This window comes from Anabrus simplex, chromosome 9 (genome assembly GCF_040414725.1).
Source record: "Anabrus simplex isolate iqAnaSimp1 chromosome 9, ASM4041472v1, whole genome shotgun sequence".
NCBI lineage: Eukaryota > Metazoa > Arthropoda > Insecta > Orthoptera > Tettigoniidae > Anabrus > Anabrus simplex.
Genome location: NC_090273.1, coordinates 105494730 through 105521251, shown reverse-complemented (window position 1 = coordinate 105521251; position 26522 = coordinate 105494730). Strand labels below are relative to the sequence as shown.

Here is a 26522-nt window from a genome sequence, read left to right as displayed (position 1 = left end):
TGGGGAATTCGAATATCAATTCCGACTACTATCTCAATTTCAGACCCTAAGTCTGAAAGGCAGACCACTCTAATGGAAGATAATCTGTTAAGCCATTTCTCAAATGTATAACATTTTTCAAGCTATTTGTTCTGTATTCTATCCTACAATTAGCTACTTCTTTGTAGACTCAACAGAATACAACCCGTTCCTTCCAAGTTCATTGGAATAAGAAAGATACATATACCTCACAAAAAACGCACATTATATAACAAATGAACCCGTATTCTTTTGTTTTAGCACCATTGACATCACGCAGACAAAAATAAATTTTTAACCAACACATTTCTGTAGTCATTAGGATGCTTCAGTTTTCGTCATAACTAACTGTACTTCAAAAGTTTGTATTTAACATCATTGTTTGTTCACACTTTCGGCGAATTTTCGGCCATTTCTGTTGTTTCTACTCCTCTCATTTCCAGCTGTATTGACTCCAATGACTTATTCTTTGTTTCTGGAAGAAGAAAAATTATAACGGGTATAGGTAGAACACAACAAGCCGCGAATAACCAAAAGCTTCCATACATGTTAAGACTGTCCACAGTTATGTAGAAGTACTTTGTCATTACAAAGGCCATAAACCATACTATACAGTAACATAGCTTTTGTGCAATCCACAGTATGGGTGATGGAATGATCTCCGGTAAGACTACGTATATTAAAGGACCTAATCCAATCGAAAGGGAGACAACGAAACACGATAAACAAAGAACTGGGACCCATCCTACGAGGCTAACATCAACGCCTGTATCTTTAAGATAAAAATATACTCCGAGTGCTAGAAGGGACGTCGCCATTAATGAATCGGAGATTAGTAGTAGCACTTTACGCCCTGCACGTTCTACCAGGAAAAGAGCAGCCAGATTTCCAGTAAGCTGTAAGGAACCTACAATTATTGTAGAATATTCTGCTGGTATTGCGCCTCCTGCTTCCTCGAAAATTTCAGTCGTGTAGTTGAGAACGGGTGTTATTCCACTTAGCTGGAGATTGAATGCGAATACTGTCAGAATAAAAAATCCGCGAAGTGCAGCTTTGGAACATATGATATCTTTGATTGCCGTAGAGCCTGTCTCAGAAGTTTCTATTGCTTTCATCGATTCCATGATACTTTCAATTTCTCCCTTTACGTCATGATCGTCTCCCCTAAACCAACGCAAGCTCTTTGTAGCCTCTTCTACTCTTCCATTACGTAAGAGGTATTTAGGAGTTTCAGGGAGCCAGAAAAATAGACATAAGAATATCAGTGGAAAAGATACGCCAACATATAGCATATTGTGATACGAAATGAAAGCACCAAGAATATATGCAAAAGCTATAGCTCCATTGTAATGTAGAATACACAGCGATCCGAGCATTCCTCTGATATTCGTGTCGGCGATTTCCACCACATACAACGGCGCAACAACTAGATTACAACCGGCACATAATCCGCACATGAACCTTGCGATATAAAGGTGAGTAGCACTGTTAGCAAAAATGATGATGATCCATCCAGTTATCAAGAAGGTCGCTGTAATGTAACCGGCATTCTTTCTTCCAATTCGATCTGGAATCAAAGTGAAGATTGGCGTCGCTGTAAATGCTCCCAAATGAAGTGCTGAGGCTACCCAGGACGCTTCATCTGACGTAAGGGTTACTCCTATGGGAGAGTCAGGGCCTTTAAGATGCAGAAGAGCACTGGCAGCCCATCCTAAAGCGAATCCATAGCCCACTGAATTCAGATTTGCTGAAACAAAGAGGAAACATTTTGAGACCAGGTACTATTGACGGATTATTGAATACTTCATAACGAAAGAGTTATTAAGAACAGCTAATTAGATACCATTCTGCGGAATATGAAAGCCCTTGTCATACACCAACATTGTATATTAGACTAACGTTGTCAAAAATGGTCACTGTGTCCAAAACTCTTCGTGCCTTAATCTCGGAGGCAGTCCTCTTTCTACGTCAGTTGTAAGACGGCAATGAGTGGAGGTGAAATTGTGTGAATAATGGCTGCAAATTTCTGTTCAGGAACTAAAGAGAATAGAGTTCGATTTATATTATTTTTATAGTAATAATAATAATAATAATAATAATAATAATAATAATAATAATAATAATAATAATACAGGGATTATTATTTTTGTGTTGTAATTTCACACACAGGAGGGGCTGTGGTCTACATATCTCCTTCTTAATAATATTACATTAAATCCCTATAACACGACGATCCGTATAACTCGATTATTAACGAGCACTATTTTTCTCCTGTTTTGTAAGCGATTTTCGCTGGTCCAAGTGAACATTATCTTTGGAATAATGTGGTCTGTTAACAGCTAGGCCGTCTTATTGTCATTTCTATACAGCGTAAACAGTATAGGTGCATCTTAATTACAGTACTGTATTATTGTAACTACAACCCTGTGTATGTTTGTGCGGAATATTCACATATTACCGTGTCCTGTTTAGTTATTTGTTACGGTAGTCAAGTTGTATCTTTTCCCTTTGTGGTAATAATTCATGGAACTCTCTAATGAAATTGCTGACGGGTTGTGTTATCTTAGTGGAAATTGCGATCTACCCCCATTTCCCCCCTTTGAAAAGTTGCTAGTGAATGGTAAGTAGCCCCTGTCAATTAACACTCACGTTCCTTCTTATCCTTGATAGCCAATAACGGGCTTGATGGAAGACTGTTTCCTATGTAGACCTAAGCTAAACTTTGAGTTCGTTGTCCGTACAGTTTCTGAGGATGCATCCAGGCTTACAAGAGTTGTATTGTGTTATCTGTGCAATTGAAAGTGCCGATCGAGATGAGAAGAAAACAAATTAACGAGACAATGGATATGAAATTAGATGCCTTAGAGAGTTTGGAGAAAGGGGAAATTGATTGTTTTAAATTGGATTCTTGTGATTTTCCCAATTTTCCTGGTGATCCCGACGTGATATCCATGATTATATGGTAATGTTAAGAGATTATAAATGCAGTTGTTTTGAAGATATGACCGAAATGCAATTCTCGTGAAGAATCTGACGCCATAAATTAACATCTTGTTAAGATCATATTTTATAAGAAAATAGTGCTGGAAACAGTGCCATTTAAATGCAAATACATAAAGAAATGAAGACAATATTACAAAAGGCAGACGACCAGAGAGAATTCTGTTTACTGGGAAAGGAAAAGAAGGGAATGATTTATTCGCGAATAGTGGGGTTATTTCGCCCGATAATTACGATCGTTTAAACGCTGTTTTTTCGGCGACTAGAAAAATTAATGAAAGAAACTACGGTATGGAGATTATGGATATTTTATTAGAGAATGATGAAAGTGAAGAAAGCATTTTAGATGAATTTGAAATGGGTGAAGAGTATCGTACAAATTCGAGAATATAAGAGTTAAAGTAGATTAGGTTGCAACAACCAACACAATATCAGAGGGTACTGATGGCTTTTCCTCTATGAATTAAGGCTTCAGGGGCTTAAATCTACCAACAGAAGAAAAATGAGGTTTTTAAGTTGCCCAGAATTGGACTTCAAATAATGAATGGGGATTTAAAAGATTGGCTTGGTTTCTGGTCTCAATTCAAGAAACTCCGTGAAGATAAAACTTTGCATGGGAGTGACAAGTTTCAATATTTGTACCAGGTGATGGTACCTGGAGCTGAGGAAAGGGAAATTTTTGTGAACTATTTACAAACAGCAGAGAAGTACAGTATGGAAATTTAAGCACTGACTAAACGTTTTAGGAGAGAGAAATTACTCCTGAAAATGTTTGTGAGGGAACTACTGAAATTAGCCATTTCGATTGCACCGGGTCAGAAAAAGCTACAATTGTCGACTTTGATGATCAAGCTGGAATCTCAGCTTCGATAATTGAAGATGCTAGAGATTGATTCTGCAGATCCAAGTGTGTGGTTGTTCCCTCCTGCTGAATCGAGTCTTCCTGAAGAAACGTAGCAATCATGGTAGAGAGACTCAAGCTACAGAATAGCAGAAACCCAAGAAAACAGTTCTCAATCATGACTTGATTTGTTTATAGAATTCGTTAGAATGGAAGTCCGAAGTGAACAACAAATTATGTTAGATTTGTGAATTGTTCAGAAAAAGAAGAAAGACAAAACATTTGTGTCAGACATTCCAAGGTGAGAGAAAAGCAGGTGAAGAAAATTGACAGGATTCCTATTGTAGCTGGTCTTCATGATGGCAGCTTGGAAGAGTGCATCTTACTCGCGAGTAAGATTTATCTAGGAGTATGTATTTCACGATGATTTTAAGTGTTACCTTCCCCAAAAAAGCAAAAAACGAAAACAAACAAATTAACGAATTTGTGAAATAGTAATAACATATCACGTACGTATTTAAGCGGCTCCCATTCGGGATTAAGAACTCAGGAGCAGCCTTGATTAGGAATTTAGAGAATCAGCTGTCTGATGAAGTGGAAGCCATTACTGAGATTTACATCGATGATATTTTGATCGCGTCAGAGACGTGGAAGCAACATCAAGCAGACGTTCACAAGGGATCGTAGGAGCTAATGGAGAAGAATTTCAAGATCAATGTCCAAAATGGTCAGTTTTTAAACTGCAGTTTTGTTTTTGGGACATGTGATCAGTGGTGAAGGCATTAAACCTAACCCTGCAAAAATTCAATGTATCTTGAATTCTCCTAGGCCTAATTGAATCAAGCATGTAAGGCAATTTATGGGACTTTGTCAGTTTTTGCCCAACATTGCCCCAAGTACACGGAAAATGTATCTGCTCACCAACAGCTACTGCGGTAACTAACATTGGAAATGGATCTAGGTATTACCGATCATGCAACACATCGTGAACTCTACTACTCACGAATTAACTCCGTGACATCCCGTTAACATTGCATCGGCGAGTAATTCCAAATCGACCATTGGATCGATTACTATAAACACCGCCAGATGTGGATGTACTCCCAAGAAGCTAGATTCACAAACGCCGTCAATCATCTGAGACATGCAGCCATACTCAGAGAGTGACGGCAAAGGGGCAAGAAATTCCGACGGCTACTACAGGAAGACTATCTTGTCTTGATCCACAAACCGGCAGTGTATATTCCCGAGCAAAGGATTTACGCCAAGTTTTGCCCACTCTTTGTTGGACCATTCCGCATTGTGGAAATCCTTAAGAACGGAGCATACAAGATTGCTCGTTTAGACAATACCATCGAAGGCATATACAACGCTGCCAACTGTATGATGTACTGCAAGAAGATGACATAAAAGAAAATCCTCATCGAATTTACTTTACCCTGAAAGGGGGGATCATGAAACAGGAACCGCCCGTGATCGAACTGGCGACCGCGCGGTCTGTTTCGTCCTTTAAAATTTTGCGCGTTGTAGGCTATGATGTAGCGCTCCCGGCGAGCGAGCTCGTGGCTGCCTGCTAAGACACGACTACAACGTCACAAAACTCGTGGCCCACACGTCAGAGAGAACCATCTTGAAACTTTCTTATATCTCCGCTTTCAACTGAGAAATGGAGTAATGGACAACGGAACCGTGTAGCTTACAATAACAGATAGCTCATGTCCAAACTGAATACTGATAACTATTTTATTTAAGGAGATATTTCCTCGTCAAGATATCAAGTAATTTTAATGACGTGTGTGCTCAGGTTCAAGCCCGGGTATATAAGACGAACGAGAGGACAGTATAGACATAGTACAGCATAGTAGAGACATGCTGCCGGAGGTTGTGCCGGCAGTAAAGTTCAACTTTGTGCGCGAGTGTTGAGTCCGAATGTCGAACTAAGTACCTACGAGGTTCAGCCGAGAACTCTAACTTCGACAGCGGTATAAATTCTGCATTCTAAGTTTTTCCAAATACTTAGACATTTCGCGTGACTTATAACATACAAGTGTTAGACATCGGACATGTTAATACCGTATGTGATGGAACTGTTGATTAACTTACACATTAATACGACGAATCTACGAGTAAATTAACCAGTTAGGACTTTGTTTGTGGAAACTACATGCCTAATACTTCATAGTTTGAAGTAAAGGTAGTGCCATTAACTAGTTAATATTTCGGGGTGATAGAGTGATAGTAGACTGCTTCTCATCGCATCAGGAACATAGACTGAATCATACATTAAGATCGCGTGTGAAGTTGAATGAATAGACTTTATTTCAATTTCCTTGAACTGCATTAACCTGACAGTCAGAACTTAGTGAAGTCAGGGTACCGTGGATGTTCAGTTACCTTAGCGTAGACTTTGTTTAAAAGTTATTGAATTGCATTAAACTAGCAAATGGAACTTAGTAAATTCAGTGTCTCGTGAAAAGTCAGTCACCTTATTAGTGGACTTGGTGCAAATTACTGTGCATATTGGACGTGCTACTTGGAACAAATAGTGCAATATCACTCGAAGTGGTGTATGTAAACCAACGCCCCGTGCATACTCCGACCGCTCGTAATTTCATGAGAACTCCGGCCGATGGAGACGTGGTAACTCCGTGGGATACGTGGTAATGGTGTTCCTGATCTATGGTGGGCGTGGTAACTTCGAGGGACGTGGTAATGGTGTTCCTGATCTATGGTGGACGTGGTAACTTCGAGAGATACGTGGTGATGGTTTTTCGGTGATGGTGTTCCTGATCCATGGTAGGCATGGTACTACAGTCTTTGCGCAAACAGTCAAACGGAGCCAGTTCTTCATCACTAACCTCAGTGCTGCCCTTCTTACGACACTAAACCTCATCGTGGTGGCGTGAAATTTGAAATATTCCACGTGCTTTTTTGACAGCTGTCATCTGCCATCTTGATCGCAAACTTTCAATGCTGCTCTCTTTACGGTACTAAACCTTACGGCGCGCATGAATTTGAAATTTTTCGTGCATTTTTGCAGCTGTCATTAGCCATCTTGTATCGCTAACCTCAGTGTTGCCATCTTAACGGTACTAAACATTATACATATGCACGTGGGCAATTTGAAAAATTCCACGTGCTCTTGTTTGCAAACAAAGCCAACTACTGCTTGGCCTACGCACTAACGTAAGTGGCTTATACGGTGCGAGAGCCGCGTCAAAATTTTTATTTTTATTTTCTATACGCTTGGCCATCTGGAGTTCCCACTGCGGGTACTTTCATTTCTTTTTTTTTTGTTAGTTGTTTTACGTCGCACCGACACAGATAGGTCTTACAGCGACGATGGGACAGGAAATGGCTAGGAGTGGGAAGGAAGCGGCCGTGGACTTAATCAAGGCACATCCCTAGGATTTGCCTGGTGTGAAAATGGGAAACCACGGAAAACCATTTTCAGGTCTGCCGACAGTGGGGTTCGAACCTACTCTCCCCCAATACTGGATACTGGCCGCACCTGAGCGACTGCAGCTATCGAGCTCGGTACTTTCATTTCTAGCCAAGCCCTGCATGTTCTATAAATTTGATCGAAATCGGTGGTGACGAGTAGGGAATGCCCCCTTGTTAGATGTGTAACATGAACACCGGTGCCAAGTCTGACTGGCCCAAACGGCTATTATTTCCGGTTCTGTAACTGATCATGCAACCCGAGAGTGCGAAGTCAAACTAGATAAGGGAGAGGAAGGTACACAGAGAAACAGGTTTGCAACCCCCATCATTCGTCCACCAAGTACAAAAACATGTGGCATGGGTGTGAGAGACTAAGCGCAAGTGCTCAAGGGTTAATCAGATACTTGGCTTTTGTACTGGAAGGAAGAGATGAAATTAAGGGCAGCAATAATATAAAGAAGATGAAATTTCGAATTGCCACGGAGAGCCGAAAGGAGAGTACGTCACGTCCAAGACGCTGACAGCCATACGGCCACCCACGTGCCCCCGTAATCTCAGGAACAACTTGCAGAGTCGACAGAGAAAGGGGGTTGCGGTAAAGGTGTGCTCAGTTCATGTGAAAACTTGTGAATTCGATTCTCCGACAGGAAGACAAGAAATGTAGAAAAGAATCTTTCGTACGGTACGAGGAGAAACCCAGCGGTTCACTCAGCCTACACAGAAATGACTAGGAAGTTAATTTTTAAGGATAAAGGTGGCTGGCAATAGATCTAGGTGCTCTATTCCACGGCCCCACTACCTGCCGATGTTAATAATAGCTAATATTTAATAATTATTAATTAAAAATAAATAAATAAAAATCATTAAAACTATTAATTAATAATGTTCATAATTAATATTAACAATTATTGATAATTATTAATATTTAACGATAGTTAATAATATAACTATTTTTCAGTAGGCACATACAGAGAATAGACAACAACAGACTTACAAAGGAAATCTTTGATGTAGTAAACAGTTCAAGTAAGAAAACAAATTGGTATCATGAAACAGAGGAAGATTTAAGGCAGGTGGGGATCAACGGACAAATGATAGGAGACAGAAAAGAATTCAGAAACAAAGTTAGGAATACAAAATTTATAGTCAATGAGAATAAGAAGTAGACAGGAACATTGTGGACAGAACAAAGGAAAGAGGAGCACAGCCAAAGGATGAAGTGATTTTGGGAAGGGAACAGGAGGAACGAAAAGAAGTGAACATTGTATCATCATGAGATATTCGACTTCAAATACTGTCCAAGAGGGCAAAAATGATATGAATGAATGAGTTTTAATAATATTCCACAAACAGCTTTCGTGGCCTGTAGTTCGGAGACAACTTTGCATTACTAAAAAAATGGATATCAACTAAGATTTAAGTACGCCGTGCGTACATTTAGTTAAAGATCCTCCCGCAATCGTATTGAATCCCGAATGTGCTGATGTAGCCATGGAGTATATGACTGAGGAACACCCAATCAAAACATATAATGCCCATCTCTGGACAAAACTGAGTGAGTTTTATGCAGTTTCATGGAGTATTTTTCATGCTCTGCATCATGTGTTTCCAATTTGTAAGGGCTCGAAGGCCGCGTGATCGCGGGCTGAACTTTAATAATAGGCCATTTTTTGTAAAATTTTTCAAATAAAACAGAGGGACCTGTATGAAATAATGTGCGTACTTCAATAGAAATGAAGGTTTAACAATTTTAATTGCTTAAAACCCTATTTTACAATTGCATAAAAAAGTCAAATGAATCATTACTTTACCCAGGACAATCGAATTTGGAAGAAAAGCACCCAACAATGTCAAGTTCATTTGAATTATTGTCCGACTCGTTGGCTGAATTGTCAGCGTACTGGCCTTCGGTTCAGAGGTTCCCGGGTTCGATTCTCGGCGGGGCCGGGGATTTTAACCTTGATTGGTTAATTCCAATGACCTGGGGGCTGGGTGTTCGTGCTGCCCCAACATCCCTGCAACTCACATACTACACATAACACTATCCTCCACCACAATAACACGCAGTGTCCTACAAATGGCAGATGCCCCCACCCTCATCGGAGCGTCTGCCTAACAAAGGCTGTACTCGGCTAGAAATAGCCACGCGAAATTATTATTTCAATTATTTGACAAATGACAAAAAGAAAAATACCTAAAGACTAACTGAAATGAATAATGTAGTCAAAACAAAACTTGAAGAAGGACAATTCAATGGAAGTAGTGTGAAGGGAACAGTGATATACAGTTGTAAGAGCCTAGAATGCTTTTTCTGGCGGGACCTAGTCTTTGCAGTGCACTAAGTTTTCTGGTATAGGCTAGATCAAGTTTGTTACTTTCATTGACCTGTCTCTCTCTTCTCCTTGGCTTTGACAATATGAAAGTGACTGAGGTATGAGCGATGCTAGTAATGTTATTCCCTATGCAGCCAGTCCCTGCTATGAATGGTGTGAAAATGTTGCTCGTAGGATAGGTTGGTACATGCATCTCATTGGGCTTGGCAGACTGATATGTAATAGCAACTTCTGGCTTGGCGAGGAAAGCAACGGAAAACTACCTCACTCTTCATTTCTCTAGTACACCTCTTCAGTGATGCCTAGGCCATCGATGACAGCTGACGGCAGAGCTGTTGAGGATCCAACCAGCCTTAGGGCTGAGGACTGAACATACATACAAGAGCCTAGAATCCCAGCAATGTACTTCCTGAAACTTTCTTCGACTGTGCAGCACTGTGTACTCGCCACTACTACCAATGAGAGAAGAACGAAGTTTTGAAACTGCTTCTTACATTAATGACAGTGAAAGTATTTCTTGGTATTCACTGCATGCTACGTTGCATAAAATTGTCCACAGTCTGGTTGGCATGGAGTTCAAGAATTGGTACGGATCCCATAGCATTTGTTAGGACTCATTTCCCGCCGACGTTTGGATTTACATTTTTCAAATAAAAAATAATCTATTCAGAATACTTAAAAACAGGATGTAATATTAAAGGATGAATTATTTATCACTTGGGTATATAAATTAATACATTTTTGAACGAGCTGTGACATACGTTTTGTAAATTTTCTTCACATTTCTTAAAATAATTTCTTAAAGCCCTCACAGTCGACGATTTGCAAACCCCTGCTCTATATGGTACCGCATTCGAATTTTATCTATCTGTATACTGTAAAATTGAAATAATATCTTGACAGTGAGCGTTTAAAGCAAATCGTATATTGTCCACGCAGGTGACAGAATCAGAACCTATAATGTCCACAAATGACATATTTTCATTTTACTTTCCTTTAAAATGTAATAAATATAACCTACTTTAGATAATAATATTCTTCCTACAAAAATATTGTACTGAACCAGTTATTGCAAAGTAGTTTCAGTACTTGTTCATTTCCTACAGGCAAATATTAATTTTATGCTCTTCTACTGTAAGTAGGCACTGTAAATTTGAAGTGATTGAAAGTCTAATTTTTTAAGTTATAATTTTCAGGTATTGAAATTAATGTGAACTAATGATAATAAAAATACAGTAAACTCATCAAAACATATAATCGATTTATCTATCTATCTATCTATCTATATAAATGAATGTTTGTTTGTTTGTTTATATGTCTCGAATGGACTCAAAAACTACTAGAGCGATCTGGCTGAAAATTTCACAATTTGTTCTTATTACTCCTGGGAGGTTTTAGGAAGTGGCTTGAACGAAATCTGATGGGTAGTTCGGCATAGGGGATGAGAAGGGTAAAAAATGTAATAGGGGAATGTAAAGTAAACTGCATGACAAGTCTGATCAGTGGGTTGCCTAACCAACAGTATATGTGTGGAGAGAATGATGTGCTTAAAACTTTTCTTCTTCTTCCTCTATAAACGGTATATAAAATTGAAAAGTCCAAGTTCAGTCCCCATTGCATAGGGGGTGAGAAGGCGTGAAGAAAGAAAATGTCGAAAATGACAGAGATTGCGGGTGAATGTGTGTGTATGTTTCAGCATAGCTCTCAACCAAACTAGATACGCATATAACATACTATCTGGAACAATTACTGTAGGGGAAAGAAACCCCTAGCACCCTTAAAGAATGGGACGAAATGTAAATATCCGAAAAATTAACGATATTGGTGGCAAGTTCTTAGACTTTTGAGTAGCTGAGATGAACCGTGAAACACTGGATGCCGTTTGAGCCAAAGTTCATTCCCAATCGGGATGGGGGTGAGAAAGGGTGAAAGGAATATTCAAAATGACCGAGGTCATGGATGTACGTGTGCATGTTTCAGCATAGCTTTGAACCAAACATGATACTCATATGACTTACTGTTTGGGAAAGAAAACTGTAGGGTAAGATAGCCCTACAGATGGGGTTGAAAGGGGGTAAAATATGAAAATACCTAGGTAATAGAAAACGACTAATGTTAAAAGTGAAAACGATGTATGCCAATAAATATAGTTTTTCTTTTGTATTTAATTAAACGGTTTAGAAACATCTAATGTAGCCTGCCTGGTGGCCGTGACCGTTAAGGCGCTGAATTCTAAATGGTCTGACACCGAGTTTAGCCGGTTTGAGTCCCGTTGGTCGAAAAAAATTTCACCATCAGAATGTTGGCCGGCAGGGTAGGGGATGTGGTGGTATACAATTTCTAATCACTAGATTGCGTGCCAAAAGCCTGGATTACATTCCAAACCTCCCCGCAGTGATCATATGGAGTGAGGGCATATGACGCTGTTGATGGTGATTCGTCCGTCGGATGGGGACGTTAAGCCTTGAGCAGACCCCTTGGTGCTATTCGACGGGAGTAGGCTATGTGCCGGCACCGGGTTTCACCCTCTCCCTACTGTCATATATATCACAACATTAATTTCATCTCATTAATTCCTCTGATGAGGTTGACGTCAGGAAGGGCATCAGGTCATAAAAACCCGCCACGACAGATTCATCTCACCTCATACCCGACCCCGTAGGGAAGCGGGACAAGGGTTGGACAAACAACAACAGAAACATCTAATGTGGTTGAATTAGCCTAATAAACGCGGGCGAAGCCGCGGGAACATACTAGTGTCCTATAAAATGGATCAAAACGTATTTTGTCCAAAATGTAAATTAGCTTTCTAACATCCCAATAAATTATTGATCTTTTGCAACATGACATCTAATTCGCTATCCGAATAAGAAACTAACTGTGAAACGGTGGGCATTTTGAACATTTTATGTGGTATGTTGGTACGTTCTGTTCATGTGTGTTCCTCATTGTTAATGTACAACAAGACATAACATGTTCATAACTATCCCACCCATGGAGTACCTTTGAACTACACAGGAGACGTTCATGAACTTTTTTAAAGTTGTTTAAAATGTATTTATGATTTTAAAATGAGTACAAATCCAATGAGAGGTGAAAAGGAATAACAGGCTAAGGTACAAAAACATAAAAAAGCCAGAAGGAAACTTAATGCTGAAATAGGTAAATTAGGAGATAAAAGGAACACTGACCTAGAGAACACATACACTGACCTAGAGAACACATACCATACATTGAGATCTGAAAAGGATCAATACCTTGCAGAAAAACCATAAGGATAGGTATATTACGAGCTAGAGAAAACCTATAGGAAGTCAACATGAAATATACATGAATAGCTCAAATTAATCATTTTGCTAGAGATTTAAGATAAAGCACATATTAAGAGCTAAATTGGATCATTGTTCTAAGAAATTAACATAATACCCTATGGCAATACAGCCATATGGGGCTTTACCTACCAAGTGACAAGAATAAATTAATGAGCTAGAAAAGTACCTTAGTAATGGGAGTTACGGTAACAAAATAGACACGAGATGAAGAGCATCATTAATCTAGGGAAACAGCACAAGAATAAGTACATAACAAGCTAGAATATAATATTAGTCTAGAAAGTTAAAGTCAAATATACATGTACAACATATAGTTATAAAAACTGAGTTCTAACATGGAAATAAAGAGTTTCCCAATCCATATCCACGTGAGAGGAAGGTATGTCCTGAAAGCTCGGCCGTACCGTGTTGCTAAATCCGGAACAAAAGTTTCATTGGACCCTAGTTGAACTGCAGGAGGTCCATTGCATCTTCATGAATGACCTCAACAGAAGAGCTGACGTCTTCAACCAATTAAGAAACAAAGCGAATGTCCCTGAGTCTAAAATCTGCTTGAGAGAGATTCCAGTTAACCTCTTTAAGTTGATGAAGAAAACAAGGTGGCTTATTAGCTATGTCTCTCATGCTTAAATTCACTTTATGGCATTCAGATCTACAGCTGGTCGGTGATAGGGTTGTTCATTACAGGCCATTGAGACCAAGACAAAGAAAAAACCCACATATAAAATAGGTTACAAAATAGGTCTCAATCGCGTGGAAGATAAAAGCGTCGCAGAAACAGATCTGTTGCAGATGTTGACCAATTGCTGTCTGCCCCCCGCCTCTTCTTCCGTAGCCACCGGCTTCCGCCTGCTTCAAAGCTACCGGTACCATTACACGATCTTTCCACCGTGTCCTTGGGCATCCTCTTGGGCGTTTCCCATGCGGTTAAGAGTGAAGTACTCGATCTGGGAGGGGTCCGTCTGTCTTTATGGCATGTCCGAACCACCCTTTCAAACAGGAATCTCGTTTTACGAAAATAAATAAATAAATAAATAAATAAATAAATAAATAAATAAATAAATAAATGAATGCAAAATTCCCAAGTTCGATTTTCGGCCGGACTGAACATTTTAACCACGTCTAGTTAATTTTTTCACTTTGGATTTGAAGAACTCCCCGAAATAAGAATGTAACCACCAAATTTTTCAAAAATGATATTTCAGTGGAAATAGGGCATTGCCCCCATCATGCCGGGTTCAGCTCGCCAGTGAGCGAGAGTCTCAGAGGTAGACCATTCGCTTATCGGCTGTGCAGAAAATTTTAAAGGCAGGAATAGATGAAGGACTAGCGACAAATGAAAAGAATCTAAAATAGGTTTATACATTTATTAAAAACTATCACTCTTCCAATAAACAATTAAATTTACAAAATCTGGGACTAATTCTTGAAAATCTCTTCTCCTCGTGCTATCGCCTATAAGGAATCTTGATCAAATTAAAGCTCAACGAATGTTCTTGTCTGTAATAATAATAATAATAGGGATCATTAATTTACTATAAACTGGATTGAAAATCAAAATACTATCTGGTATCACTCTCTCCAATAATGATAATTAAATTGCTTAAACTAAAATATTCCTTCTGGATCTCACTTAATTCTACAAGAAAATGATCATTTTCTTTCCCTTATTAAAATTATTGAAAAATGTTTAATTCAAGAAATTGTGGTTAATAAGTCTTCCTTAGACGTTCCCTTCATCAATAAATTCATTTTTATAATTATTAAGTGACTGAACTTCTCATAATTAATTCTTATTTGATCTCATATCAACCTAAACGTTACTCGTTGTTATGCAATAAGTGACTGCACAATAACTAAAAATTCAGCCTCGTGACATCAATCCACGGACGTTGCCTTCTCTTATTCAATTTATTTTAGTGAATTAGATCCTAATCTACCTTAAATTATAATAAAATCTTCTAATGATTCATAATTCATCAAATCACGGACACGCGAAAATAACGTAAATCGGTCAAAATTTGACGTGCGCAGTGGAGAACATCACCATAAAACCAGTCAAGAAAATTCACAAAACACAGAATATAATCAAATCACACATCACACATTCACACATAGGTACACGACAATATTAAAATATTATTTACACGAACACTAACCCATTATTATTAAATTTTGGATTTATTCCAAATTAGGGAAATCATTCTCTAGATGACAATATCATGTATATTCCAGGTATCGATCTAGGACGTGATAGAGTTGAGGTTATCACTTTTATGCAGAAATTAATGATACAACAATGTTCAAGAATATCCTTTAAACAGAAATCATTCAAAATAAGCAAGTAAAATACCTACAGCACAGGTCAAAATATTAGAATACGCGCTTACGTTACATGAGTTGCGGCATTTATTCTTATTCTCCTACTATATCGTGGCTCTCGATTAATCTGCACTCAAGCTCGAAGAAATCGTGTCCAGTGACATATTTCTTCCAAAAATGACTCTAATGGATGCATAAATTATCACACAAAATATAATGTCCATCTGCAAGTCATAATCAAATTAATAGCACAGTAAAATATACGTATAATTCATCATTACTCCGTCCGGAGGATGCCATGTTCCAGGCCTACTTTACATAAAGTGAGCACACGATAATTCTTTCCAAGAACAAACCAACATTAAACCCATGACCTTATTCAAATTTTAGCCCGTAATTACGTTTAATTATTTTTACTCATTATTATTATTATATTTATTGACCGTGCCTAATCACACTTGCAAAGCTATTGTACGAAATTATTCAGATGACTCTAAACGAACTAAAGTCCACAGAAATGTCGTATAATCGTAGAATGAAATTTGACACTTAGAAAAACACTAGAACACTGTCCTAATCTGTCTCAATTAATTTTCAAACTATTTCAAAATCATTCAAGATTAACGCGGAGGTCATTTACTTTTATTTCTCCTGCCGTCTTAAATTTTTAGGACAGTTGAGGTCTCTCTCGATGACATTCACTCTTATCTCTAACTAATAGAACCGAATACACATTCATTCCAGAGCACAAACTACCTCCCACAGAGGAAAGAAGAATGAAAAGTCAAACTACTGCTAAACTAATAGAAAATCTAAATGAATAAGGTAAGGCTACGTTTTACAGACATTTTACAGAAAGATAGAAAGATGAATTCTTAAAGAATACTCATGTGGCTGGTGTTAACTGGATTCTGGCTGATGACCTAGTACGTGGTCACATCACCTTCCATCGAACAAAGTCTTGCCCATGTCCGACGCCTTACATAATTAGTGACTCATGGAGGAGATGAAGGTGCACAGGAAACAGTAGGATTCATCTCGGAAAGGGATAGCCACCTTGAAGCGAGCTCGAACCAACGACCTTCCTTCTTCTGAGTTCTCGTAGAAAAGCTGAAACTAATAAAAGTCTTAGCAATAGTCCAGGATACACACGCGATGTTTAATAATTTGGAGATGAACACTTATCTTATGACAGTCATAAATAAATCGTAGAGAAGTTTTTCAAATGCCTGAATTGCAGTTTACTCAGTCCTCAGTGTCTTCTCTAATGCAAAGTCTGCCTGTAAAGCAAACGACGTCCAGTCTCGACCGTAGCTGCATTCAGAGTAACGCTCAAATAAAGTGTTTAGAAGTAAAAACCCTCTATAAAATTTCCTTTGGAATTACCATAAATTCACTGTCTTAAGACGGAGGTGTGCCCCTTGATTATATCTGATTGGTGGATCTGTTGCATTCCTGTGAAGATTGTAATTTTTATTGGCTGCCCTAGTTTCACGTCACACGACCTTGCAATTATTGATCGATTATAATTACGCTGCCCGCCCGATCACGTGGCACCCACACACATGTGTCTGAAGGACACCTAACAGGAATTTCACCCTGCTTCCTCGTTCTCTTGGTAGGTTGGGAAAATCGGTTCGCAGGCGGCTTGTTCACGCTAGCACCGGAGTGTAAAATCTCACCCTCCTGGCGATCGAAATAATGTTTCAACTCACTGATGAAATAAATTTCTCCCTTAATAAATTATTTCCACTTTTGAAGGGGACAGTATATCGTCTCGCCTATTTGCTGTGGTGTCATTTTATGTCTTACATTTGAACTTAAAGCTGGTTTACAGCCAGCAGAACGTTGTCCTCCGTAGTGTATGGATAGAACGTCAAATCAAATCAAATCAAATCAAATCAAATCAAATCAAATCAAATCAAATCAAATCAAATCAAATCAAATCAAATCAAATCAAATCAAATCAAATCAAATCAAATCAAATCAAATCAAATCAAATAAATCAAATCAAATAAAATCAAATCAAATCAAATCAAATCAAATCAAATCAAATCAAAGTACTTATTAGAAAATGTTGTCTCTACCTCGGTGTTAAATGATACACGAAAATACATTGTTTTCAACAACTAAATTTTAAATTAAAAAGAAAAGAAGACATTTTCCTAAAATACACTATTATACAATTTACATAAACAATTTTTCTATTCAACACACAGTCCAACCTAAATAAATTTATATTATTTACAAAATTCTACTCATAATATCTTCTGTACTTACACACATAGTCAACTCATATACAGTATGTGGAATCACTTCAAAAAATACTATACAACTTCGGTAAGATTTAAATGTACTGCACATTGCTTTTTATAAAACCCATTTTGGTACCTAACCTGTATAACGTCTATCAGGGTGATGGACAGCTAATCACCAGGTGTAATAGATCACTTAAATAAAGGTCATAGACGATGTAACATCTATATTTTGAAATATTTCCTTGAATTTTTAGTTATTTTTATTATTTACTCTCATTTTCGTTTCAAGTGCAAATTACAGGATTTATTTTGTTATATACGAACGCAAGACATACTTGCAGATTCTTTTCCACTGTATAACAATAAAATATTGCTTGTAATAGATGAACTTATTTGTACAATTGCATATGCAATTATTTAAAGTAGTGTACACCATGAAAAAAAAACAAAATAATTTTCCTCTCTCCTGAAAGGTTATTCTTAATTTGTTGGTTACATCCTTAGAAGGTGGTGGTGGTGATTATCGTTGTAAGAGGAAGTACAACTAGGCAACCAACCTCTATAGGTATAACACTAATCAGAGAGAAAAATGGAAGGGATTCGACACTTCGAAAATTGAAGGATTTGGCCAAAGGAAGACAAGGGCCACGAAGGGCCTGAAAATGAAAGACTCCTTAGGCATCAAGTGCTGTAATACCGTCGGGGTCGGAAAAGAACAAGAGTTGACGAAGGGAGATCGGATAGGACAGATGAAAGTGAGGAGCCTGGCACAAGTAAGTGGAAACAATGCCAGGACTCAGCTGAGGGCCCCGTGTTCGCCAACCCACGCTCCAAAGTTCAAGGCCCCTTGGGCCCCTATTAATCACCTCTTACGACAGGCAGGGGATAGTGTTATTCTGCCGCCTCCACCCACAGGTGGAATTATTCGTTATTCCGGGGAGGTCTTCAATTTGGTGTTTGTGTATATCCAAATACACTCTTCTTCGTATGCAAACAACACACCGCACTACCAACTACCATAGAAATACTCAACAGGGAATACATCCCTCCAGAAGAGTTGGGGTCTGGAAAGTCATCTGACTGTAAAGCACAGCCCCAAGTCCACATATGCCACACAGTTCGCAACCGCGACCACAAAGGGATATGGTAAAAGCGGCGGAAGGATAAGAAGTCGAGAAAAGAAAAAGACGAAATCTTTGCTATCATTGTTACCAGCAACTCTTATTTCATACCATTTTCCTGTCAAATGAACACATATGAAGTAATGGTATCTGGCAATTTTTCAACAATGTTCTACCATGTGTTGTTAAGGAAGGTAAGTCTGTTGTTGAAATAATCCCTATGTATACGATTTCTTAGCTGTAATAAATATTTATTTCATAATATTTTAGTCTCTTACAACTTAAATGTATTACATAAAATCTCTTGTACATTGTACTATATTCAGAACTGCTGTATAATCTCATAACTGCCGTGTGGTCTGGGAGGTCTGCGATTCAGTTGAAGTATCTGCAAGTTAAACGGGCATTTCAACACAAAATAGAAGAAGTGCTATTTTGATTGCTTATTGATGTTGTCATCCATTGGATTGTTCAGAAAAATGAAATGATGATGATGATAATAAAAACAATAATAATAGTAATTTAATTTCATGATAGAAGTAATTTCTCTCTGGACTATTGATTCATTAAATACACCATTCTCTTTTTCTTTTAATATATGTTTTGTAAGGTGGAAAATAAGAAATATTTTAAAAGTTGTTGGAGCTGAACATGTAGTTTTCTCATAAACCGAACTCTTGCGTTTCAGATCGATACATCAATCCATCTGTCGCGAGGATTCAGGCACAACCAAATTTCCAACCTAATGATTGAAAATCTGTCAGTGCATTATGCGCATTATTTTTTTCTTTTGATTCCAGTGCAAGTGGAAGGAATGGTTTGTATTCTGCTGAGACGGCAAAGAAATAGGCAACTACTCAGAACTTTGCTGGACTTTCTTGGGGACTCTGTCAACGGCCCCATCCTGAAAGTAGGGGGATTCGGATACGAATTCCGACTACTATCTCGATTTCAGATCTTAAGTATTAACGGCAGACAGCTCTAAGGGAAGATATTCTGTAAAACCATTTTTCAAATAGATAACTTTGTTTCAAGCTATTCCTGTTTCTGTATTCTACCCTAAAATTGCCTATTTCTTTGCCGTCTCATCAGAATATAAACCATTCCTTCCACTTGCACTGGAATCAAAAGAAAGAAGAATGCACATTCTATAACAAATGAACTCATATTGTTTTTTTAAATACCACTGACATCAGGCAGACAAAAAGGAACTCTTCATCAAGACCTTTCTGTAGTCATTAGGATGCTTCAGTCTTCGTAGTAATATCATGTATTTCAAACGTTCGTATTTCACTTGACTCTTCGTTTACACTTTTGGCGAATTTTCGACAATTTCCGTTGTTCCCACTCCTCTCATTTCTACCTGAATTGACTCCAATGTTTTGTTCTTTGTTTCTGGAAGTACAAAAATTATAACTAGCATAGGTAGTATACAAAACGCCGTGAATAACCAGAAGCTTCCATACATGTTAAGACTGTCCACAATTATGTAGAAGTACTTTGTCATTATAAAGGCCATAAACCACAGTATACAGAAACAAAGCTTTTGTGCAATCCACAGTATGGGTGATGGAATGATCTCCGTTAAGACTACGTATATTAATGGACCTAATCCAATCGAGAGAGAGACAACGAAAGTTGATAAAAAAAGAACTGGGACCCATCCTACGAGACTAACATCAACGTCTATATCTTTAAGATAAAAATATACTCCGAGCGCTAGAAGGGACGTCGCCATTAATGAATCGGAGATTAGTAGTAGCATTTTACGCCCTGCACGTTCTACCAGGAAAAGAGCTGCCAGATTTCCAGTAAGTTGTAAGGAACCTACAATTATTGTAGAATATTCTGCTGGTAATGCGCCTCCCGCTTCCTGGAAAATGTCAGTCGTGCAGTTAAGAACGGGTGATATTCCACTTAGCTGGTGATTGAATGCCAATACTGTCAGAATAAAAAATCCACGAAGTGCAGCTTTGGAACATATGATATCTTTGATTTCCGTAGAGCCTGTCTGAGAAGTTTCTATTGCTTTCATCGATTCCTTGATACTTTCAATTTCTCCCTTTACGTCATGATCGTCTCCCCTAAACCAACGCAAGCTCTTTGTAGCCTCTTCTACTCTTCCATTACGTAAGAGGTATTTAGGAGTTTCAGGGAGCCAGAAAAATAGACATAAGAATATCAGTGGTATAGATACGCCAACATACAGCATATTGTGATACGAAATGAACGCACCAAGAATGTATGCAAAAGCAATAGCTCCATTATAATGTACAGTATATAGCAATCCGAGCATTCCTCTGAAATTCGTGTCGGCGATTTCCACCACATACAAGGGCGAAACAACTAGATGACCGCCACCGCAAAATCCACACATGAATCTTGCGATATACAGGTGAGTAGCACTGTTAGCAAATATGATGATGATCCAGCCAGTTACCATGAATGTTGCTGGGATGTAACCGGCATTCTTTCTTCCAATTATATTTGGAAGTACAGTGAAGATTGGCGTCGCTGTAAATCCTCCGAAGAAAAGCGCTGCGACTACCCAGGACGCTTCATCTGACGTAAGAGTTACTCCTATGGGAGAATCAGGTCCTTGAAGAAGCAGAAGAGCACTAGCAGCCCATCCCTAAGCAAATCCATAGCCCACTGAATTCAGATTTACTGAAACAAAGAGGATATATTGTTACTGTACTTTATGAGGTCATTCCATGATAAGAAAACAGTATCGATCTTATACAACTATTGGTGAAACTCGGTATTTAATTTCAAGCTAACAGGGGGAAAACCTAGCTGAAAAATATTGTTCTTTTGGGAGCTCAAGGAGACGGGGTTTTAGAGGCTGCTTATTTTGGTTTCCACTAACATACCGGGAAATGGTGGCACCTAAATTGTAAAACTGGGTATTTTATTTAAAGATAGAAATGACTGTCCACTTCTGATCTATGTTGTTCTTTTCAGAACGAATGTTCTTCCTTTATTTATACCAACTACAAGAAAATTCTGACTATCTATTTCCCTTTGTAGATTCTCTAATCAATCAGAATGATTCGAATGCTAGAATATATTAGTATTTATAATTCATTCATTTGATTATGCCATCTTAGGATCACATGAAACAGTTTTCTTCTTCTTGTCTTCCGAAACTTTCTTCGTGTAGTGTTTTCCTTTCTTCCGTCCATTTATTGCCTGATCTTCTTGCCTTTATAAGGAAATTTACAATCAAATATTCCTTTCCTAAATTATTTTCTATTTGCAATTGGTTTTCTTTAATTTTCAGTAGTTCCATATCTTCTTCGGCTTCTTTTAAAATAGCAGGTCTGGTTTTTATAATTTGCATAGTGTTCAAAAATATATTTCTTTTATCAGTCTTTGTTCATTCTCTAGAGGTGACCAAAGAAATTTTTTTTTTCTGAAAGCATGACCAATTTATTCTGATGCATTGTATTGTACCCGTCTAAAATGGTACATGTTTATTGGAGAAAGAATATATGACATTTTCTATTGTAATTTATTCTTTCTATTGCCAGTGCAAGAAGAGGCGAACAGCTGAAAGTCTGACCTTGATCGAATGAGAGCTAGGGAACACATGCCCGTCCAAGGATAGCGTTTAGTTTGTCTGTTTTCTTCAAGTTCGTTGCAAGTGAAGTGTGAATCACGTGATACACAGGCAAGTGTGTGCATAAGAAAATCGACTCCGTCATTCTAGAAACGTCTGTCAAGAGAAGGACTGCACCAATGATATTTTAAGTGTACGATACAACCAATAAATGTGTGACTAGCATACACGTCTCCCAGGACAGTAATTAATATAAGACGCGTGCAGACGAGCTTTACTCTCTCTCAGAACATTACTTTCCCTTACAATCTTACTCTCTTACTTATTATTTTCTTCGTGGGTAAGAGCTATCTTACGCTATTATTTCTTGCATTAAAAGGAAGACAGTGTAGAACATTGTATGAGTTACGAACAGACAACATGTTCAGGGACATTTCCACTAGAAATGACTTCGGCTCATGGAGACGTATAACTTTAAACATTTGTTAATCAAGAAGACAAATTTTTAAGTGCAAGAGAGTTGTGTAATGAAAGTATACAGCAGCTTAACATTGGATTTCCAATCTATAAATGGAGTATTATTCAAGGAACACTCTATCATGTGTTATAATCTGGTCGAGTGCACATTCTGAAATATTTTATTAGTTTCAGCTATGAACGAGTTAAATCAACTGGACATCATCTGCTGTAATTTACACCAGCGAGGGATGTTCCCATCCATACGATCATCAATCCTTCGACTGGGGCCTCCTTCGTGGGACATAACCTCTACGATGACAGCCTAATAGAGAAGCGCAGCTAGGGCTATGACATAAATCAACCGGAGCCGTGATATGATTCATCCAGCACGAGGACGGACCGACAAAGAATCGACTCCCATCTGCTACAAATGAGTACCCAATTGTATTATTTTATTTCAATTTCAGTAGATTATACTGTGATCTTCTTCATAGAATTAATATTTTCTATTATTTTACTGTAGATTAGAATTTTTCTCTCTTATGTTTTAAGGTGGAAGGTAGATTAAATTGTAGTTATTGATGATGGTTATGTACTTAAATGAATAATAGAAAAGGGATGGTATATTTATGTGTTTAATTAACACTCCGAGTATCGTGGGGACGAACGTAAAACATGAATAATAATCAGAGAGAATATAGATAATATTAGAAGCACAGAACATCAATATATAGAAGTCTTCGAAACATAAATTTCAAGGAGTTTATAAACATATATAAGTTTATACACAGATATATTAATACTCGAGGCCGCCACACACTCCCTCCGCAGTGACAGCGTCTATGTATTTTCGAGGGAGGTGACCTTTCGACCTAATCTGGCGATCCGTGTTGCGGGTGTATTGGGTTGAGTGCTGCCTGTCTTCTTCTGAAGGTTGACAGTCTTTGGAATGGAACTCGACGGAATGTCCAGAGTGGTTTCTCCAGATGTGTCTTCCTTGTTGTCTGATGATTGGTCTGCCAGAAGGAAGGCAGGTTTCAATCTGTCAATGCTAATAGTTTGTTTCCCTGTTGACATCTCCACCTCGAAGTGTTTGTCACTGCGAGACAGGACTGGAAATGCCCCGTCATATGATGATTGAAGAGGTGTTCTGACCGCATCATGTCGAACGAAAACGAACTTGCTCGTCATCAGCCGTGGGTGAATAAAAATCTTTTTGCGGTCGTGGTGTTCTCTTGGGACTGGTCTTAGGTTCCTCAACTGGTCGTTCAGTTTGAAAACGAAGGATGGGACGTCTGTTCGTTGAGAAATGCTCCTGGTAACCTAATTGTTGAGCCGTAAGTCATTTCCACTGGCGAAGTGTTGACTTGCGGAATTATGTAGAACGAAGACCTAACAAGACCAGAGGAAGCTTCGAAACCCAATCATCACACACCTGTGCCTTCAAAGCAGATTTTAATTGACGGTGCCAGTGTTCAATTTTTCCATTTGCTGCCGGATGATATGCTGTCGTTTTAATGTGGACGATGCCCAATGTGCTTGTGAGGCATTTGAAAAGTTGACATTCAAACTGCCTTCCTCGGTCAGTACTTATGATATGAGGCACGCCAAAACGAGATATTCATGTTGAGACTATGGCAAATGAAACTGCTTCTGCTGTGATGTCAGTTAATGGAACTGCTTCTGGCCATCCGGAGAAACGATCAATAATTGTTAGTAAATAGCGATATCCTTGTGATGGAGGTAGTGGTCCAACTACGTCCACGTTAATGTGACTGAATCTTGCTGCCGTTGGAGGATAATATCCTACTGCACTGTTAGTGTGTCTCCAGACTTTACTTCGTTGGCAAGGAATACATGCTGATGTCCAGGTCTGTACGTCCTTTCTTAGTGATGGACAAATGAAGTGCTTTTTTTGCTAAATTAATGGTTGCTTGAATACCAGTAATAATAATAATGTTATTTGTTTTACGTCCCACTAACTACTCTTTTACGGTTTTCGGAGACGCCAAGGTGCTGGAATTTTGTCCCGCAGGAGTTCTTTTACGTGCCAGTAAATCTACCGACACGAGGCTGACGTATTTGAGCACCTTCAAATACCACCGGACTGAGCCAAGATCGAACCTGCCAAGTTGGGGTCAGAAGGCCAGCGCCTCAACCGTCTGAGCCACTCAGCCCGGCCTTGAATACCAGGGAGAGCTAGATTGTGTAGCGAGTTAAAAATTGCTTGTCGTAGTTGTTGATGTACATATGGGCGAATCATATCTTGTGTCATGTCACAAACAAGTTCTTTACCATTGGGCAACATAGGTGTTCGAAGTGTAAGTGACGTATTCTTAATGTGTAGAAGTTCTACGTCACATTGTTGGCTTTCTGCTATTTCTTCCATCGTAACAGTTGGAGGTATAGTGATTGAAGCAATTCGTGAACAAGCATCAGCTGCGATGTTCTCCTTCCCAGTAGTGTAACGTATGTCTGTGGTGAATTGTCCGATGAAACTACTGTGTCGGATCTGACGTGGAGAAGCTTTGTCTGAACGTTGCTTGAACATGAAAGTGAGTGGCTTGTGGTCGGTGTAAATCGGAAAATTACGTCCTTCAAGTATGTACTGAAAGTGCTTCACCGCTGAGTAGGCAGCGAGGAGTTCTCTGTAGTGGGTTGAGTAATTCCTCTCTGCATTTGTCAGTTTCTTGGAGAAGAATGCTAATGGTTGCAGATTATTGTATTTGATTTGTTGCAATGATGCACCAATAGCATAATCTGAGGCATCTACCATTAAAATTAGAGGTAAATTTGAAGATGGATGAGCTAGAAGTGCTGAAACGGCCAAGCTGTTTTTCAGGTCATTAAAGGCTTGTCGAAGGTTTTCTGTCCAATTAATTTTTCTGTTGTCATTTTTCTTAGTCCCATGGAGAAGGTTTAAAAGCTCTGCTTGTTTACTGGCTGAATTTGGCAGTGCTCTTCGGTAAAAGTTAATAAGGCCAAGAAACCGGCGCAGTTCTTTTACTGTTGTGGGTAGCGGATAGTCAACAATGGTTTGTACTCGCTCTGGTAGTGGTCTGATTCCTTCTTCAGATATCACATATCCCAGGAAAGGTACTTCTGTTGAACTGAAAATGCATTTGTTCAGATTGATTCTGGTGTTGAAGTTACTGAGGCTCTCGAAAAGCATTTGAAGATGCTTCTTGTGCTCTTCTTCATCTTGTGATGCCACTAGGATGTCATCTATATAATAGTACACGGCATCGACGTCTCTGAGTATACTGTCGATATATCTTTGAAAAGTTAAAGCCGCATTACGGAGTCCAAACGGGAGTCGCAAAAATTCAAACAAACCAAATGGAGTTATCACAGCTGTCTTGAGTACATCGTCCGGATGTACAGGGATGTGGTGATAAGCTCTGATTAGATCTATTTTTGAAAATATTCGTTTTCCATGTAGTAGCTCTTAAAATCTTGAAGGTTAGGAACAGGATCTCTGTCAGGCTTGGTGATGTTGTTGAGAGCACGGTAGTCTCCGCAAGGTCTCCAGGATCCGTCTTTCTTGGCAACTAAGTGAAGGGGACTTGTCCAGGCGCTCTTTGACGGCTGGCAGATTTTCATGCCGATCATTTGTTGAAACTCTGCTTTAGCTGCTTTGAGTTTGTCTGGTGGTAGTCGTCGTGCCTTTGCTTCTACAGGATGTCCTTCTGTGACAATGGTATGAAAAACAGAGGTATCTGGGATGTCGAAATGGACGTTTTCATGGAGCAAGTTGGGAAATTTATTTAGAATGTCAGCATGTTTTTGATCTGGTGGCATTACATAAACTGTTTCTATGCCAGAGACTTTA

At 38.7% G+C, this 26522-nt stretch overlaps 1 protein-coding gene across 1 annotated transcript in view; it reads right to left on the bottom strand.

Annotated features, from left to right (window-relative positions):
• Window positions 1–404: 404 nt before the first annotated feature.
• The window catches only part of LOC136881003 (facilitated trehalose transporter Tret1), a 40133-nt gene continuing 14015 nt past the window's right edge, over window positions 405–26522 (bottom strand). Inside the window, exon 2 of the mRNA XM_068229163.1 lies at window positions 405–1765. Coding sequence (XP_068085264.1) covers window positions 405–1765 — 1361 coding nt within the window. The remainder of the gene's footprint in view (window positions 1766–26522) is intronic.